Source organism: Sus scrofa, chromosome 13, assembly GCF_000003025.6.
Source record: "Sus scrofa isolate TJ Tabasco breed Duroc chromosome 13, Sscrofa11.1, whole genome shotgun sequence".
NCBI classification, from domain to species: Eukaryota; Metazoa; Chordata; class Mammalia; order Artiodactyla; family Suidae; genus Sus; species Sus scrofa.
In genome coordinates, this window is record NC_010455.5 from 34493798 (window position 1) to 34512065 (window position 18268).

Genomic DNA, 18268 nt, shown 5'->3' on the forward strand with positions numbered 1-18268 from the left:
GAACCTGGGGGGAATTTGTTTATCTACCCGAGAGTGGGCACCTCACTGCAGGGCCATGGGGTCCCCAGGTAGGCCGTTGGGGAGGAGGGGTTCCGGGGACATGGGCATCTCTTCTAGGGAAGAGGCAGGAGTTGTTCCCTCCATCAACCCCCTGTAGATCCATCCCGATGACCCCTGGTACATCCAAGGCCGACCTGACCTTGGTCCTCGGCCCCAACCCCCACAGGGCTGGTGAGTGTCCCCAAATACCCCTTCCGGGAACAGAAGGCGGACTTCACCTTTGTGTCCCTGCTTACGCGGTCGGAGGTCATCACAGCCCTCAGCAAGGTGCGGGCTGAGTGCAACAAGGTGACTGCCATGTCCCTCTTTCACTCAAGCCTCTCCAAGTACAGCCGTCTGGAAGAATTTGAGCAGATCCAGTCACAGACCTTCTCCCAGGTGTGTGGGCATCTAGGGCACGGGGGGCAGCAGCCAGTCATGGCCTCGGAGCCCAGCTCTACAGCCAGCAGCCTCAGGAAGCCTGGGGTGGCTCAGCTGCTAGTGAGCCCCTCCTTTCCTTAAAACCAGGTCTTGCCTCTTTTTAGACCTTGTGGGAGGCTGTGGCAGGAGCCAAGAGGGATGGTTCATCTTGAAGTCATTTTCTCTCCCAACACTGGTGGCCTCTGAAGCAGACTCCTGGTCTTGGAAGACAGGCGCCAGCCAGCCTAGGAGGAAAGCTCCTCCTCTCTGCTCCACTCTGGGCCTTGGTCTCTCTTTCTGCCTCTGTCTCTGTGCCTCTGTGTCTCTCCCTTGGCTGGAGGAAAGCCCTGTTTTGGCAGCCCCTCTGTCCCTACCTCCTCTGAGCAGCCCTGGTCTGCAGGAGGTCACAGGGGGCATTTGTTGGCAGGACTTGGCAGTAAGCTGGGGTCAGAGGAGATCCCTCCATGGTCATCTGAGTCTAGAGAGTCCTTGAGTGAGGAGGCTGAGGCCAGTGGGACCCCCGGGTGACCACCTGTGGCCTCTGCAGGTGCAGATGTTCCTCAAGGACACCTGGATCAGCACACTCAAGGTGGCCATGCGCAGCAGCCTGCGTGACATGAGCAAGGGCTGGTACAACCTCTACGAGACCAACTGGGAGGTGTACCTCATGTCGAAGCTGCGCAAGCTGATGGAGCTGCTCAAGTACATACTGCAGGACACGCTGCGCTTCCTGGTTCAGGACTCGCTCACCAACTTCTCCCAGTTCATCAGTGATACCTGCTGCAGCGTGCTCGATTGTACCAATGACATGGTCTGGGGCGAGGACTTCATAAATAGCCCCTACAGGTGGGGCCCAGCTAGGCAGAAGGCACCAGAACTGTTCCTTGCCAGGTGCCGGTGGCTAGGGCAGTGCAGGGTGGGCGGACCAGGGCAGCCAGAGTTGGGGGCCCAGCACTGTGGGGTCCTGGATGCCAGGGGGAGCCTGGCTCCTGCCCCATTTGCTGGGGAATATTCCACTAGCTCTGACTGTCAAGTCTTGTGGTGACCTCCATATCTCAGTCAGCCACTGAGCTCCTCAGTTGAGAAATGTTTTTTGAGCACTTGCCATAAACCAAGCAGGGTTCTAGGGGAACAAGAGGGGCACAGCCCTTGCTGTCATATGGGCACAGACAGCAAGCAAATAAATAGACACAATCGTTGCTGATCTTGCCAAGGGCTGTGACAGACGGGGGTGGGGTGCCTTGCCAGGGGGTCAGGGAGAATGTGGCATCTGAGCCAAGAACTGAGCCCAAGAGGAAAGTAGCCATGAGGAGTTGCTGGGGCAGAGGTACCAGGTGGAGGGACCAATGCATGACACAGAAGGGAGATAGGACTTGGGGCCGTCAAGGAAATAAAGGCTGGCAGCTGCAGCTGGAGTTAGGAGGGCAGGGAGGGCTGATCAGGACGACATGGAAGAGGGTTGCAGGGACCAGGCCAGATTGTGCAGAGCTTCTTGGGGTCTTGGTTGGGGCCTGGGTTTATTTTAAGGGTCGTCCTCAGTCATCAGCAGGGAGAAACCATCTGAATTACAGTTCAAAACTCTGCTCTGGATTTGTGGGGGCGAGTGAGGCAGAAGAGAAGTCAGACTTAAGACTCTTGTCATTGTTGAGACAAGAGGTGACAGGGTCTGGATGGGGCAGATTTGGGGCAGGATTTGGGTTTGGCTGCAGGAGGACATCTAGCAGGAGGAGGGCAGGAGAGGAGACATGGCTGACTCCTGGAGTTGACCAAGCCCTGGTGGGTGGGTGGCTGGTGGGAGTCAGGGGACATGGAGCGTCTGAGATGCCCATTCGAGGTCAGGGTGGTGGGTGATTGGCAATCCAGAGTGTGGTTTGGGGACGCTTGGCTGGGACCCAGGTTTGGAGGTCATTGCATGGAGCCAAGGATGGTGGGCTTCCAGGGAGAGTGTGGGCACCACAAGTGCCCAGGGTCTGGGCAACCTACCTGATGACCTCAGGACCATGCAGAGGTTCTCCTTCTCCCTGGTGCCCATGGGCCTATGGGCAAGTGGCAGGAATGGAGAAGCCTGTTTGGCTGGTCTGGGTCTTCCTCTCTGGTAACTTGGAGTTTTCTGGGAGGGGAGCAGAGGCAAGTTTCATGTGTGGAGAAGCTTGAGAGCCATCCTGCTGGCCACCAGGGCAGGGGCTGGGCCTCCTGTATGCAGGCCTCTTCAGGCCCTTGCCCACTGTCCGCCCGGCCACTGCCCCCACAGGCCCCGCAAGAACCCCCTGTTCATCGTGGACCTGGTGCTGGACAGCTCAGGGGTGCACTACAGTACGCCGCTGGAGCAGTTCGAGACTTCTCTGCTCAACCTCTTTGACAAGGGCATCCTGGCCACCCATGCAGTGCCCCAGTTGGAAAAGGTACAGCGGCACTTTGAGGGCTGGGCACTTGTGCCAGGTGCTGCCTCGGTGACACAGCAGTTCAACTTTATCACAGGCCTCCCACCAGCCCGGCAGTGTGCTCAGCTCTCTCATTCCTGAACAGCTCATTTAATCTTCACCATAAACTGAACTGGGAGCCATTAACACCCCCGTTTTGTAGATGAGGCTTAGAAAAGTTTAGCCCAAGGTCACATAGCTGCTAAGGATCACACCTATGGTTTCAACTAGGCTTGCTCACCCTCCCCTGCCACAGCCAGGTCTGCTAACTTGATGCTAGCCCCTGACCTCTCTCTTCTGCTCAAGATGTAGACATAGACCAGCCTCCTCTCCCAGGACCCTTTCTCAATAGCTCTCAATCATCACCACAGCATGGCTCACCACCCCAGGCCCAAGACCCTCTGGAACCCCAGTGACCTCTGTCTCCCTTGCTGATCAGTCAGAGTCGTCATGACCTGGCTGCCCCATTGGCACGGGGGCTGAGCCAGGCAAGGCGGAGGAAGATGCTGCTTTGGGGTGGCCTCAGGGGATTTCCTGCTTGTATTACTCTACCATCCCATCTAAGAGACATGGCAGCAGACCCTCTCCCCCTGGCCCCACCACGCTCTCTGTGTGCTTGGCCACACTGCTGCTCACTCATTCTTTGGATCACACTCTAGCCCCTCTGTCTTTTTGCCCTGTGGCTCATCCAGTTCTGCACCCCTCTCTCTTTGCCCTGCAGCTGGTGATGGAGGATATCTTCATCAGTGGCGACCCCCTGCTGGAGTCAGTGGGGCTTCATGAGCCGCTGGTGGAGGAGCTGCGGGCCGTCATTGCCAATGCTCTGCGCAAGGCCATGATCCCACTCCAGGCCTACGCCAAGGAGTACAGAAGGTACCTGGAGCTGAACAACAGTGACGTTGCCACCTTCCTCAAGTACGTATGTGTTTGAGCATGTCCATGTGTCTCTGTGACCTCCACCCACCCTCTTACCATCTCCTGCTTCTCGTGGATACCTGCTGTCTACAGGGCCTTCCAGACACAGTGCCCATCAGCTGAGGAGGTGCGGGGGGTGGTGCTCACCCACCTGCAGGAGAAAGAGATCCTGGACAGCTCACTGCCCAGCAGCATCATCATCGGACCCTTCTACATCAACGTCGACAATGTCAAGCAGAGCCTGTCCAAGAAGCGCAAGGCCCTGGCCACATCCATGCTGGACATCCTGGCCAAGAACCTGCACAAGGAGGTGGATGATGTAAGTGCCCACCTGCTTGGCCCCAGTGACTGCACCAACTCACACCAGTGCACACACAGTGAGCTCCCACAAGCAAGGCTCAGGGGTGTCTGCAGACTGTCAGGCCCATGGAAGGGTCTGGAAGTCACCCTGCCTCAGCCCTGCCAGGAGTCTTATGGGAGGTCCCAGGAGGTGGGGGCTGCTATCTTTTTCCCTGGACTTGTAAAGACCTGGGAAGCTCTCACGAAGGTCACCTTGAGATGTATCATTTTGCAGAGCTGATGGTGTACAGGTGCAGGAGGCTGGGGAAGTGGAAATGCACTGGGTGACCCTCAGCTCCCCAGTGAGTTGGCTGACAGCATCCCTTCTTGGAATGCACTGCAGGGTGTAGTGGAGTGGGGACAGTCCCCCCCAAGTGGGAGGACACTTGGACCGAGGTTGATGAGCAGGCCCTAGGGAAGGCAAGAGAGGGGCTTACAGACTCCCCAGCACCCTCTCCCTCCTGCCAGATCTGTGAAGAGTTCCGCAGCATCAGTCGCAAGATCTACGAGAAGCCCAACAGCATTGAAGAGCTGGCGGAGCTTCGTGAGTGGATGAAGGGCATCCCGGAGAAGCTGGTGGGGCTGGAGGTGAGGCAGGCACATGGGGGCTGGGGGTCTGGGGACAGGCAGGGTCCTAGAGGCTAGGAGTAAGGTAGACACACAGAAGACCGGTGGGCTTGCAGGATTATAAGGCCGAGTGCATGAGGGGGATTCAGAGCTATGCTGTCTGGGAGGTCAAGAGGGTGGAGGGGCTGGAGGTTAGGGGTGTGTTGGCCATGGCCTTTGGAGCTCTGAGCCCAATGCTGACTTTATACCCGATACCTCCTCTGCTTGCCCAGGCCTCCCCTCTCTGGAAGAGAGCAGCCTCTTCCTAGCACCCTACCCCTTTGGGGAGCCTGGTCCTAGTTATCCTCCCATGCCCCAGGCACACATAGTTCTCCTCACTGCTTATACATGCAGGAGCGGATTGTGAAGGTCATGGATGACTACCAAGTCATGGACGAATTCTTTTACAACCTCAGCACAGATGACTTCAATGACAAGTGAGTGGGGTGGATAGCAAGAGGTGGGGGTGGGGGTAGGTATTGAGCCAATGTGGCTGCAGGCTCTGCGGCCACAGCAGAAATGTCCTGCCAAGATGTCCGAGGCCTCAACTCCACACAGGCCAGGTGGGCATTGGGCAGAAGGAAATCATTTGGGCCTCTTGGTCTAGGGACCCTGCTGCCCCCTACGCTATCTCCGTTCTCTGTCCCATCATCGGCGTGACATGCACATGTTCACTGGGCCTAGGATCCCCTTGTTTGTGGTTGGGGCCTTTGGGGGTCCTTGGGAGCATGGAGAGAAGGCAACACTCAGCCTGGTGGGTGGTCTGTGACAGGGGAGGGGGGTTACTTATCCCCACCCAGCTCAAGAGCCTCATGGGAAACAGCCTTAGGTTGGGACTGCCTAAGAGATGCCCTTCCCAGCCTGTCTTAAAAGACTGGGGGTCACTGGGGCTGAGTGATGGGCACTGTCCTCTGGGAGCCCTGCCCAGGAGTCCCAAGGTACCTGCCTTAATGGGACATCCTGGTGTTCAGGTTGGTGGCCCCCAGGATCTGTAGCCCTAAGCCAGCTGTAGGCAGAATCCCTGAAACCCACAGGACCCCCTGTCAGCCAGGCAAAGGGAGTTCATCTGGTGGCCCTGGCAGGGCACCAAGGAAATGCATGCTAGAAGCTGTCACTTTGCCTCATCTGAGATGAGGCCCCTCCAGACCCGGGGAACTCAGGATTGTTTCTCTTGTTTTGGGCACCATTCCTTCCCTGTCCTGTCACTGCACTGGGCACATTGGGTGTGCATCTCCCTAGATGCTGCCCACAATCTCAGGGTGGGGACTGCTTCTCCTGCCCGGCAGCCCCACACTGTGGCAGTGGCAGCGGCTGCCTTCCGACTCACCTCTGCTTCCCAGTTATGCAGTCCCAGCTACTGCAGCTGCTGCCCAGGTCCCTTACTCTCCTCTTCACTGTGGCCTGCCCACCCTGTGATTTCAGTGTGACCTTCCCCCTTCCCCACCCCTTCCCCATCCAGATGGGCTGCCAGCAACTGGCCCGCTAAGATCCTTGGGCAGATTGAGATAGTGCGGCAGCAACACATCGAAGATGAGGAGAAATTCCGCAAAATCCAGATCATGGACCAGAACAACTTCCAGGAGAAGCTGGAAGGGCTGCAGGTAGGGCTGAGCTGAGGGTTCTGCTGGGACCAGCTTTATACCCAGCCCCCACCCCCACCCCTCTACCCCTCCAGGGCCAGGCCAGACCCTTTGCAGTCAGGAGGTTCTGTGTCAATGTTTAGTTGTTTGACAAATGAACAAGTGACTAAATAACGAACTGAAAGGCCAGAGAGGTGCTTGGGCAGCAAGTTCCAGGAAAAAATAGGAGCAGCAAAGAGACTCAACTCTTCTGTTATGTCCTCGTGCTCCAGTGGGTAATGGGCACAGCGTTCACGGCACTGGGTCTCCCTCTGACCTTGCTGTGTTAATGGGGTGGTCAGCTGCCTGTGACAGGAACCACTCATTGTGGAAGAAGAAAGTCCTCTCTGAACTGGAAGATGTTGATACCTCCTGTGGATCTTGGGAGATATTTTGTGTGGGGATGTGTGGGCATGGGTGGGGCCACAGAGACTTCTGACCCCTTGCTTTTTGGCCCACAGCTGGTGGTAGCTGGCTTCTCTGTCCATGTGGAGATTGCACGTGCACACGAGATTGCCAATGAGGTGCGGCGGGTCAAGAAGCAGCTGAAGGACTGCCAGCAGCTGGCGATGCTCTACAACAACCGCGAGCGCATCTTTGGCTTGCCCATTACCAATGTAGGCCTCTCCCTGGCATGCTGCCCCGCTCCCCACCCCCAGCCCTGAGAAGGGCTCAAGGGGGAGCCTCTGGCATTTGCAGCCACATCTGAAGCCAGCGGCCAGGTAGCAGGACCCTGGCATTTGGATGGCAGGTCTGAGCAGGCTGCAGAGAGGAGCTGACCCACCCCTGGCCCTCAGGAAGGAGGCTCAGTGCAGGCCTTGCTCAGCCACTCAGAGCCCAGAGCCCACTGGGGGAAGGAAGAAGGGAGGCCAGGCCTGAGTCCATGGGGACAGGATCTGGGAGAGCATTCAGAAGCAGGGAGGGAGCCCAATAAGGAGCAGTGGAGAGAGACTGGGGCACACCCCAACACAGCTCTGGAGAGAGACTGGGGCGCACCCCAACACAGCTCTGGCTCTTCTGTGCAGTATGACAATCTCTCCAGGATGGTGAAGGAGTTCCAGCCCTATCTGGACCTCTGGACCACTGCTTCTGACTGGCTTCGTTGGTCTGAGAGCTGGATGAATGACCCCCTGTCAGCCATTGATGCTGAGCAGCTGGAAAAGAATGTCATCGAGTCCTTTAAGACCATGCACAAGTGTGTGAAGCAGTTCAAGGACATCCCAGGTAGGCAGCCCAGCCAGCCCGTGCCCTCCTGCCTGGCCTGTGCCAGCAGCCTCTCACCCCTGTCTGCCCTGCCCACAGCCTGCCAGGAAGTGGCCTTAGACATCCGGACACGCATCGAAGAGTTCAAGCCATACATCCCACTGATCCAGGGGCTGCGCAACCCTGGCATGAGGAACCGGCACTGGGATATGCTGTCCAATGAGATCAACATTAATGTCAGACCCAAGGCCAATCTAACCTTCGCTCGCTGCCTCGAGATGAACCTGCAGGACCACATTGAGAGCATCAGCAAGGTGGCTGAGGTGGCCGGCAAGGAGTACACCATTGAGCAGGTGGGCAGCCACTAGCAGGGCCAGCTGCCCCACCCGTGAGCTGCCCAATGTTGTGGGGAGAGGAAAGCCCATCCTGGGGTCGTTCACCAGGACCAGAGCTTGAGGTGCATCCTCTTAAATGGGTTAACAATGTTTGTGAGGTGCTTGGCAGTGTCCACTATCCCTGTTGTTACTCACTTACTCCTTTCAAGTTACTTCCTCTCTTAGGAAGATGCTGAGAGCATTAGCTTCATTTAACAGATGAGCAAATTAAGGCTCAGAGAGGTTCAGCGACTGGCCAGGGTGACATAGCTGGGAAGTGGAACCAGGGCTTCTCACCAGCACCTAGCCTCTTACCACCGTGTGTGTGTACATGCATGCCTTACACATGCACCACATGTGAGAATGAGTTAGCCTTGGATTCCGACGAGGGCCTGTGGGGGTTTTGTTGACCAGAGAAGCTGAGAGTTTGGAGAGGGTCCTTGAGTAAAGGTCATGGCCAGGCAGAGCCTGCCCTTCCCTGCTCAGTGCTGCTCAGACAGTGTAGACCAGCTCCTTCCCGGGCCCAGCTTTGACTCTTTCCCACTCCAGGCACTGGACAAGATGGAGAAGGAGTGGTCCACAATCTTGTTCAATGTGATGCCCTACAAAGAGACAGAGACCTACATCCTCAAGAGCCCAGACGAGGCCTCGCAATTGCTCGATGATCACATCGTTATGACCCAGAGCATGTCCTTTTCACCCTACAAGAAGCCCTTTGAGCAGCGCATCAACTCCTGGGAGAACAAGCTGAAGCTGACCCAGGTGGGCCCTTCCTGTCCTCCCCCACTCCCCGACCCTTGCAGCACCCTGTCCCAAAGTTGCTCTTCATGGTGTCTGGGTGGGCTGGAAGCAGTGAAGTGCCTTGCCCAGGTGTGCATGGCTCCTGGCTCTCTGACAGGCCCCTCACTTAAGGGAAAGGGACTAGAATGGGTCTGAGGTTTAGCTGCCTGAAGAGGCAGTTTAGCACATAGGGGTGGGGCTAGTGTTTGGTACAAAGCTGAGGCTGAGGAGGGATGCATGAGAGCTGCCTGCAGACCCCTGAAGTGGTGCCTGGCCTTAGGACAACTAGGACCTCCAGACTCAGGACTTTCTGGGCTGGATACCATGAGGCCCTCAACATTCTCTCGCATTCAGTCCTGAGCCTCCCACTCTGTCTCATTTGAAGCTGGCTTGGGGCGAGGGTGCCAGGGCACTGGGGACTGTGGCTCTTCAGAGCCTTTAAGGCCAGTGGCTGGGGCTATCTGCAGAGCCCCAGTGGTCAGTCCCAGGGCCAGGCCTACTGGTGTGATTCCAGGAGCCCCTTTCCTGGGCCTTCCTGGGTGCTCTTCAGCAACTTCCACCAAAGGCCGGAAGCTGAATAAGGAGGGCTTGCCTATGTTCCTTGGGTCATCCATAGATGGCTGAAGTTGTCAGCTTTGTCCCTGGGTCTCTATCCTTTGTTCACTCTGTCCTCTCTACCTGGAGTTCCATCTCCTACAGGGCTCAGCATCAAGCAGCCTTCACTGATTCCCCCACACCTGACTGCAAGCTATTCTCACTGAGGCCCTTGTTGATGCCTCTTACAGAGCCCATCACACATGCTGGGCCCTTGGTGATTAGAGGCACAACTGGCTGTTTTGTGGACTGTGGGCTCCTCAAGGGCAGGGACCACACCCTGTTCTCTGTTTCTCCTGGTGCCCACATGGGCCTGACCTGGGTCTGACACAGAGTTGGCCACAGCACACATCTCATGAAGAAGAGAATGGACAAATGAATGAATGAGTTTGCACTGATAGCAAAAGATGAGAGATAAATATGGAAAGTGGAATTTAGTAGAAGAGGGGGAAGTGCCTTGTTTTGAAGAAGTCTTACTCTTGGACTGATATTTTAGGGTATTTTAGGTATCTCAAGCTCAAGTCCCAGTGCACCTCAAAGAATCCTGGGGTCAGAGACCCAGAGTCCTCCCAGGAAAGGAGACTCGTTCTGTCTTCCATGCATTGGGCTTTAACCTTGCTATTTCAGGATTTTCTCTTTTGGGCATTGTTTTCTCCTGGGAAAGAACAGCTTCCCTGCTCTGTTGGAATCTTGGGCATCCTGTGGGGGATTTGGGGTTTCTCCAAAGGGCAGGCATCCATGCAGTCTCTTTGTTCCCTGGAGTACTGTGGCTGAGAGTACCATCTAGAAATTTCCCCACATACGTTGGCTCTGGTGCCCAGTGGTCTGCATAGAACTCTGTTGAGATAAAATGTCTAGGTCATGGAGGACAGGACCCAACTTGCACCCCAGGCCCTGATAGTCCATGCCCTGTCCAGGAGGTGCTGGAGGAGTGGCTGAACTGTCAGCGGGCTTGGCTCTACCTGGAGCCCATCTTCAGCTCTGAAGACATCAACCGCCAGTTGCCAGTGGAGAGCAAGCGCTATCAGACAATGGAAAGGATCTGGAGGAAGGTCATGAGGAATGCCTATGAGAACCGGGAGGTGAGCTCACACCGGGATGGGAGGGGCAGCTGGGGCCACCAGGGAGCCTCTTGGTCTCATCTCCCCCTGAACAAGAAAGACTGGAGGACAAGTCCAAGGCTTTGATTTTGGCCTGTGTGCCCCTGACTGGGCTCTCCAGTCTTGAAAGACATGCCTTAGAAACGCAAGACTTGATGGTTTTCCTTTTGGAGATTTACAGTATTTTTAAGGCCCTGACAAGTCCTATAGCAAATCAAATTCCTCGGCTTTGATTAACCCTGTTTTTTTGTTTGTATGTTTGTTTTTTGTTTTTTGGTCTTTTTAGGGCTGCACCCACAGCATATGGAAGTTCCCAGTTCCAGGGGTCAAATTGGAGCTGCAGATGCTGGCCACAGCCACAGCCACAGCCACAGCCACAGCCACAGCAGTGTGGAATCCTTAATCCATTGAGCGAGGCCAGAGGTCAAACCTACGTCCTCATAGGGAGTTCTCTTTATGGTTCAGCGGTAAGAAATCTGACTAGTATCCATGAGGAAGCAGGTTCAATCCCTGGTCTTGCTCAGTGGGTTAAGGATCCGGAGTTGCCATGAGCTGCAATGCAGGTTGCAGACGAGGCTCGAATCTGGCGTGGCTGTGGCTGTGGCCGGCAGCTGTAGCTGTGATTCAAGCCCTAGCCTGGGAACATCCATATGCCGAAGCTATGGCCCTAAAAACACAACACAAAACAAAACAAAAATCCCTACATCTTCATAGATACTAGTCAGGTTTGTTACTCCTGAGCCACAATGGGAACTCCAGCTCTAGATTTTTTGACCATAGATGTTTTTTCTCTGGAGCTGATGGGAGTGTTGCACGTTGCCCTTGGCTTGGGGCTGTTTTCCTGCCCTCATCCCTTCCCAGGCCCCACTGAGTGTCTCTAGGTGGCGTGGGTGCTCTCTGAGCCCACTTTGCCAGTTCCCGGTCAGACCGTGCTCACTTCCAGTTTCTCTCTGACCCGGGCCACACAGGTGATCAACGTGTGCTCTGACCAGAGGCTGCTGGACAGCCTGCGGGATTGCAACAAGCTGCTGGACATGGTGCAGAAGAGCCTCAGCGAGTACTTGGAGACCAAGCGGAGTGCCTTCCCCAGGTGGGCACCACAGGGCCCATGCCCACTCTGTTGGCGCCTGCCCACAAGGCTGGGGTGCAGGGATGTCAGGGGTCCTAGGATGGCTGGGACCTAGGGGCCTCCTGAGGCACTGCCTCATTGATGTTCCCTGGCAGGTTCTACTTTCTGTCTGATGATGAGCTACTTGAGATCTTGTCTCAGACAAAAGACCCCACAGCTGTGCAGCCCCACCTGCGTAAGTGCTTCGAGAACATTGCTCAGGTGGGTAACTAGGCCAGGGGTTCAGGGCCAAGAGCCCCTCTCCTCTCTTACCCCAAGTCTTTTTAACAGGAAATGAGGTGGCAAGTGAGATTCCTGGGCCTTGGAGACATATTTGGGGCCCATGGGAGGAAAGTCAGCTGCAGAATCCTTGAGTCAGGGTTGGGAGCCCTTGGCTCCAAACTCATGCAGGGGAGCCCTGTCCCCCAATACACAGAGGTGCTAACTAAGCTGAGAAACCCCTGAGGCCAGAGGCTCCTAACTCCCCTTGTCTTCATCTACGAGGGGGGCCACAGAGGCCTGCACAGGATGGGGGCAGGCAGAGCAGGCTTCACTTCCTTCTCCAAGTGGGCTGGGCCACAGCTGGAGACAAAGCAGCCCCATCCTGACCATGAGCAGTCAGGAAGGCCCAGTGAGGCGGCACTCTCTTCCAAAGGTGGAGGGCAGGAGTTCCCCTTGCGGCTCAGCAGTAACGAACCTGACTAGTATCCATGAGGATGAGGATTCAATCCCCAGCCTTGCTCATTGGGTTAAGGATCTGGCATTTCCATGAGCTGTGGTATAGGTCATAGACATGGCTCAGATCTAGTGTGGCTGTGGGCATGGTGTAGGACAGCAGCTGTAACTCCACCTGAGCCCTAGCCTGGGAACTTCCATGTGCCTCAGGTGCAGCCCTAAAAAGAAAAAAAAAGGGGGGGGTGAGCGCTGCTGGGTCTGTGGTGGGCAGGGCCCCCAGGTACACCGGGGGTAACCCCCCCCTCACTGCCCCCTTCCCACAGCTGCTATTCCAGGAGGACCTGCAGATCACACATATGTACTCGGCGGAGGGTGAGGAGGTGCAGCTGTCCTTTTCCATCTACCCATCCAACAACGTGGAGGACTGGCTGCGGGAGGTGGAGCACAGCATGAAGGCCAGCGTGCGGGACATCATTGAGAGGGCCATCAAGGCCTACCCCACAGTGAGCCACGCCCCCCACCCCCAGCGCAACCTCTGAACCTGCTCATCCTTTCATTTGCTCCTTTCTCAGGGCCTGCCCTCCATCCCGGGGACTGGGCTGCCTGCCTGCCTCCTCCTCAGGCTACAGGCTTGACTGCTGCTAGAGGGTCTTTGGGGACAGTGCTCCTTGGGGGTCTGCTCAGGGAGGAATTAGGGAATACCCTCCAAAAAGTGAGCCTTGTTCCTAGTGATAATGAGTTGCTGTTCTTATGTTTTAGACACTCACTGTGTGCCAGGCCCTGGGCCAGAACTTCACCTACATTACTATTCAGCCCCACAATCAGTAGCTGTTCTGGGGGTTAAGCCTTATCCTACAAGTTCAGCTGAGAGATGTTTCCTGCCCAAAGGGCATGTGATTTGCAGATGGCTGTCAGGATTTGAACCCAGGACTGTATGTTCTTCAGTCCTGGATGCCCACCCCTCTGCTTCCCTGTCTCCTCTGCTGAGGAAATGATGACTCTGTCCAGTCCCAAGAGGCCCAGAGCTTAATGGCTTTTCTGCTTTTGAGGTGGAATTAACAACTTAAGCCCAGAAACGCAGATGACATTTAAGGGGGATAAGGTGTGCAGGATCAAGGCCGCCAGCTTCCTGAGTCAGTTCTGCCTGTGTTGTCTCCCCAGATGCTCAGGACTCAGTGGGTTCTGAACTGGCCTGGCCAGGTGACCATTGCCGGGTGCCAGACCTACTGGACCATGGAGGTGGAAGAGGCCCTGGAGGCCAGCAACCTCAGTACCCAGCTGTTCCCCCAGCTCTCCCGGCAGGTGGGACTCCAGGGGCTCACCATCTGTTCCCCATGAAAACCCCACACCTGGGAGAGCCCAGTCCCTCCAGGACCTTTGTCCTTTACTGATCCTGGAAGAGGCCTGGGGTTGGAGCCAGACTAGAAGGTCACATACCCCTGGAATGAATGTCTGATGACCAGCTACCAGTGGGAGGGATGGGGGCTTTGAGGGGTGCTCTAAGGCCAGTTAGGTGCCCTCTCCCAAAGGTCAGGGTGGGGGCCTCATACCTGGACCTGGAGCCCTCCTGGGCTATTCCTCAGCCTGCCTTTGCCCTGTGCACCAGCTCTTCACCACACTCCATCCTCAAGCCCTCACCAGGCCCCACCACCTGGCACTTGATACTACACGGCCGGGAAGCAGATGCCATGTGTGTGCCTCTATTTTGATTCACTTCCCTGCCAGACTTCCCACATGGCAAATGTCCTGCCCGCCCTCCCCCATCCAGTCCCTGCACCCTATCCAGACCATCAGAAGCCCCCAGGATAGAGGGGTTGTTCCTGGCGGAAGCCTACCCTCTGTGCAAAATAGGGGAAACCTGCCAGCTAAATGGCCCTGCCCATTCCTGATTGTGTCCCCCAACTCCTGCAGCTCAGTGACCTGGTGGCACTGGTGCGGGGGAAGCTGTCCCGCATGCAGCGAGCCGTGCTGTCTGCGCTAATCGTCATCGAGGTCCACGCCAAGGATGTGGTGAACAAGCTTATCCAGGAGAATGTGGTCAGTGTGAATGACTTTGAGTGGATCTCACAGCTGAGGTGAGGACACAGGTGCCCCTGGTCCAGCCACGCCCAGGCCCCGAGCAGCAGCAGGAATGTCTGGGGGAGGGTGGGGAGTCAACGACAGTAGGCTGATCCCTGCCCTTGAGGCCCTGGGGCAGACTGGGTGGGGTGCCTTGGTGCCCTCATTCCTCAAAAGAACTGCCTCTCCTTGACCACATACTCGGCCCAGTGGTCCACATGGCTTGGGAACCCATCTCCCTACAATGCCAGGTACTACTGGATGAATAACAACCTGTACATCCGGGCTGTGAATGCCGAGTTCATCTATGGCTACGAGTACCTAGGCAACAGTGGGAGGCTGGTGATCACACCCCTCACGGACAGGTGAGCACCCCTCCCCACACTCCCTCCCACACTGGGGCCCTCCCTCCAGCTCTGGCTAGCCCAGGAGTCTGGGGCTCACAGGGCATAGTCAGTCCATGATGAATCAGTCCATCAACGCCTAGGAATCTGGGCTTGGGGTTTAAAACCGGCTCCACCCATCATGGGCTGAGTGACCCTGAGTAAGTGGCTCAATTTCTCTGTGTCTCACGTTTCCTCTGCAGCCTCAAAGGGGTCATGGGAGTTTCATGAGCTGATGTGTAAAGCTCTTAGCATGTATGTGGTGCTTAGTAAGGATCTAACGGGTGTGGGCTCTACTGATTTTTATCAGTCAGATCCTCCTTTCAACATGCCAGAGGAATTGATCTTGAGAGAAATAATGGGCAAATCCCTTTATAAAGTGAACACTTCTTTTCTAAAGCCATGTCTTTCCCTGTCTGTTGCTTGTATTTAGTAGCAGCTGGATTTTCAGATTGCGTTTTGAAGAAAGGAAGGGAAGTGTGGCCACAGGCTGGCATCCTGGCAGGTTCCTGAGCCATGCACTGCGGGCCATGGAATAGGATGGGAAAGCACTGGTCAGGTGGCCAAGGGCCCCAGTCCTGACCTCAGCAGCCAGGGCTGGGCACACTTGGGGCCCAAAGAATGGGGAGGAGCAGGAGCTGTATTTCCACAGGGCTGAAGACTGTGTGAGGGGGAACTCTCTCCCTTCATGTCTGTGGGACTCCTGAGGAAGGCGCACGGCCCATGCCCACCTCCTCTCACTCCTGCAGGTGCTACCTGACCCTGACTGGGGCCTTGCACCTCAAGTTTGGGGGTGCCCCAGCTGGCCCAGCTGGCACAGGGAAAACTGAGACCACCAAAGACCTGGGCAAGGCCTTGGCCATCCAGACCGTTGTGTTCAACTGCTCTGACCAGCTTGACTTCATGGCCATGGGCAAGTTCTTCAAGGGCCTGGCCAGGTGAGGCTAGGTGTGCGGGTGGCACAGGACAAGGCAGGAAGGGTGAACTCTCCCGGGGACACTGTTCTGGGGGAGCCTCACAGGATGGTTGAGGGGATGGGATGGGATAACAGGAGTCAAAAGCTAGGCCCAGAGTTCCCGTCGTGGAGCAGTTGTTAACGAATCCGACTAGGAACCATGAGGTTGCGGGTTTGGTCCCTGCCCTTGCTCAGTGGGTTAACAATTCGGCGTTGCTGTGAGCTGTGGTGTAGGTTGCAGATGCGGCTCGGATCCCGCGTTGCTGTGGCTCTGGCATAGGCCTGTGGCTACAGCTCCGATTGGACCCCTAGCCTGGGAACCTCCATGTGTCGCGGGAGCAGCCCAAGAAATGGCAAAAAAAAAAAATCTAGGCCCCTGGAGGGTGTTGGGATGGGTGGTGGGCAGCAGGATTGTGGCTGATGCCGTTGAGGGCTTCTTCTAGCAGAGTTAGAGGGGGGTCTGGGAGGTCCTGGGAGGCTCATATCCCCCCATGTTCTCCCCTTGCTTAGTTCTGGGGCGTGGGCCTGCTTCGATGAGTTTAATCGCATTGATATCGAGGTGCTATCTGTGGTGGCACAGCAGATCACCACCATCCAGAAGGCACAGCAACAGCGGGTGAGCCTCTGGCGGTGCCCCGCCTCCACACCTCCTGCATCTTACCACCTTTTCACTTCAGTCGTACTTGCCCTGCCCATGCTGCCCTGTGACTCCCCACCCTGGCCTGCTCTTAGCCCGGCCTCTCTCATTTCCTAGGGTATTGGGCACCCTTCCCTCTAGCAGAGCCGTCTCAGGGGCACTTTTGTAGCCAGTCAGGGAACCCCATATCCTAACCCCACTCTGGGTATAGCTCCCAGACTAAGCTGCAGTAGGCGAAGTGGTCTCTCCCCACACCCTGACCCTGATGGGAACCCTCAGCCATTTGTGCTTCAAGTTTTGTTCAGGGTAGCCAGAGGTCTTCTGGGGACAAGACCTAGGAGGTTGGCAGGTGCCCCAACCCCAACCCACCCATGGGTCCAAGTCAGAGCTAAGCTTGCCCAGTGTTGGAAGTGGGGGTGGAAGGAGAGGAAAGCAGATGTGTGAAGGCTTCAGGGAGCTGGGACATGGGAGGCCACAGGTAGCCTCTGGAACCAGAGGTCTTAAGCCGGATCCTGAGAGAGGGGCCAACCTGTGGTCAGGGGTCCAATCTAAGCTGACCAGCTATAGCATCTGAAGACAGATGAGGAGGACCAACCAGAGGATGGGGCAGTGAGCTAAGCCCTCCCCACCCACATAGGTGGATCGCTTCATGTTTGAAGGCGTCGAGATCCCACTCGTGCCGTCCTGTGCAGTGTTTATCACCATGAACCCAGGATATGCTGGCCGCACTGAGCTGCCTGATAACCTAAAGGTGAGTTTAGGTCTGGGTTGCTCCAGGAAGATGTTGATGGCACTGGGCTTAGAGATGCTAAAGCACTCAGGCCAAGACATACAATTGCTGGACATCAGGGACTGGGATGCCCCAAGGTAGCCCACCTGCCCAGAGATCTTGAGGCACATCCCCAGCCATGGAGAAGAGGCTGCAGACTTGTCTTCAGGGCTTGGGGGAAGGTAAGGGGCAGGTTCAAGTCCATACAAAGGACCAGTTTCTAATAGACTGAAGGATCCACTTACAGGGGAGTATAAGCCTTAGCCATGGCGGGCATAGCACAGGGAGGAGCCAAGACTCAGTGGGAGGAGGGCAGTGGAGCCAACTTCAGAGGACCAGCCAGCCCAGAGAGCAGGTGGTGCTCTGGGAAGGGAGGTTGGCCCCACTGTTCACGTATATACTTCATGCCCCAGGCGCTCTTCCGGCCCGTGGCCATGATGGTTCCGGATTATGCCATGATTGCTGAGATCTCCCTTTATTCCTTTGGCTTCAACGAGGCCAGTGTGCTAGCCAAGAAGATCACAACCACCTTCAAGCTTTCCTCCGAGCAGCTCAGTTCCCAGGTGAGGTCCTGCCTCAACCAGGTTCTAGGGCCTGGGAGCTGCTGCCTGCCCCCAGCAACCCTAGGAGATAATAATCACATCCCCATTTCTCAGCTGAGGACACCGAGGTCCTAGCAGCTCAGAGCCTAGTCAGGCTCATGCAGTGCACAGGGGAGCTAGAAGAGGAGCCTGGAACAGATGCCCAACTGGGCTAGTTCAGGTGCAAGGGAGGGTCAACCGGTAAGCGACCAAGAGCCATACCACCCAAGGCTGTGGAGCAAGTGTACCTAGGATTTGTGGGACCAGAGTGGGACAGCCAGCCCCCTCCACCAGAGCCTCCCAACACCAGAGCCTTCCCCTCAGTAAGCTGAACCCAGGTTTTAGGGGCAGATGCTATTGGTACAGGCACTGGTGGGTGAGTTTTCCTGTTTGGCTCCATTATCAGGCAGCCCCTCCACCACCCTTTGCAGTGGCAGAGATGAATCCCAACTCTGGGCTTACACGCTATCAGCCTAGTTTAACGGCTCCAGAAAAAGTTCCTGGTGTCACTCTAATGGGCTCTCTCTAGGTGACCTTTTCACACAGGAACACCCATCACTGTGGCCTAGGGGACCATACTGCCTTTGGCCGGGTGGGGTCCACTGAAGCCCATCGGCTGGAGGAGCAGTCAGTTACTGGGAAAAACACCAGCTGTCACCACAGCGCACCATGGTGCCCTCACCTCCACACAAC

The 18268-nt window shown here is 56.3% G+C and overlaps 1 protein-coding gene across 2 annotated transcripts in view; it reads left to right on the forward strand.

Annotated features, from left to right (window-relative positions):
- DNAH1 (dynein axonemal heavy chain 1) overlaps nt 1–18268 on the forward strand; it is an 88994-nt gene that overhangs the window by 38644 nt on the left and 32082 nt on the right. For both annotated transcript variants that reach the window (XM_021068886.1, XM_021068887.1), the window contains 23 exons: nt 227–438; nt 1007–1305; nt 2711–2861; nt 3601–3794; nt 3888–4113; nt 4602–4721; nt 5094–5176; nt 6199–6340; nt 6820–6975; nt 7384–7582; nt 7661–7914; nt 8485–8697; nt 10227–10391; nt 11378–11499; nt 11634–11739; nt 12516–12695; nt 13354–13494; nt 14104–14267; nt 14502–14615; nt 15383–15571; nt 16099–16204; nt 16863–16976; nt 17408–17557. In XM_021068886.1, coding sequence (XP_020924545.1) covers nt 227–438; nt 1007–1305; nt 2711–2861; nt 3601–3794; nt 3888–4113; nt 4602–4721; nt 5094–5176; nt 6199–6340; nt 6820–6975; nt 7384–7582; nt 7661–7914; nt 8485–8697; nt 10227–10391; nt 11378–11499; nt 11634–11739; nt 12516–12695; nt 13354–13494; nt 14104–14267; nt 14502–14615; nt 15383–15571; nt 16099–16204; nt 16863–16976; nt 17408–17557 — 3800 coding nt within the window. The remainder of the gene's footprint in view (nt 1–226; nt 439–1006; nt 1306–2710; nt 2862–3600; nt 3795–3887; nt 4114–4601; nt 4722–5093; nt 5177–6198; nt 6341–6819; nt 6976–7383; nt 7583–7660; nt 7915–8484; nt 8698–10226; nt 10392–11377; nt 11500–11633; nt 11740–12515; nt 12696–13353; nt 13495–14103; nt 14268–14501; nt 14616–15382; nt 15572–16098; nt 16205–16862; nt 16977–17407; nt 17558–18268) is intronic.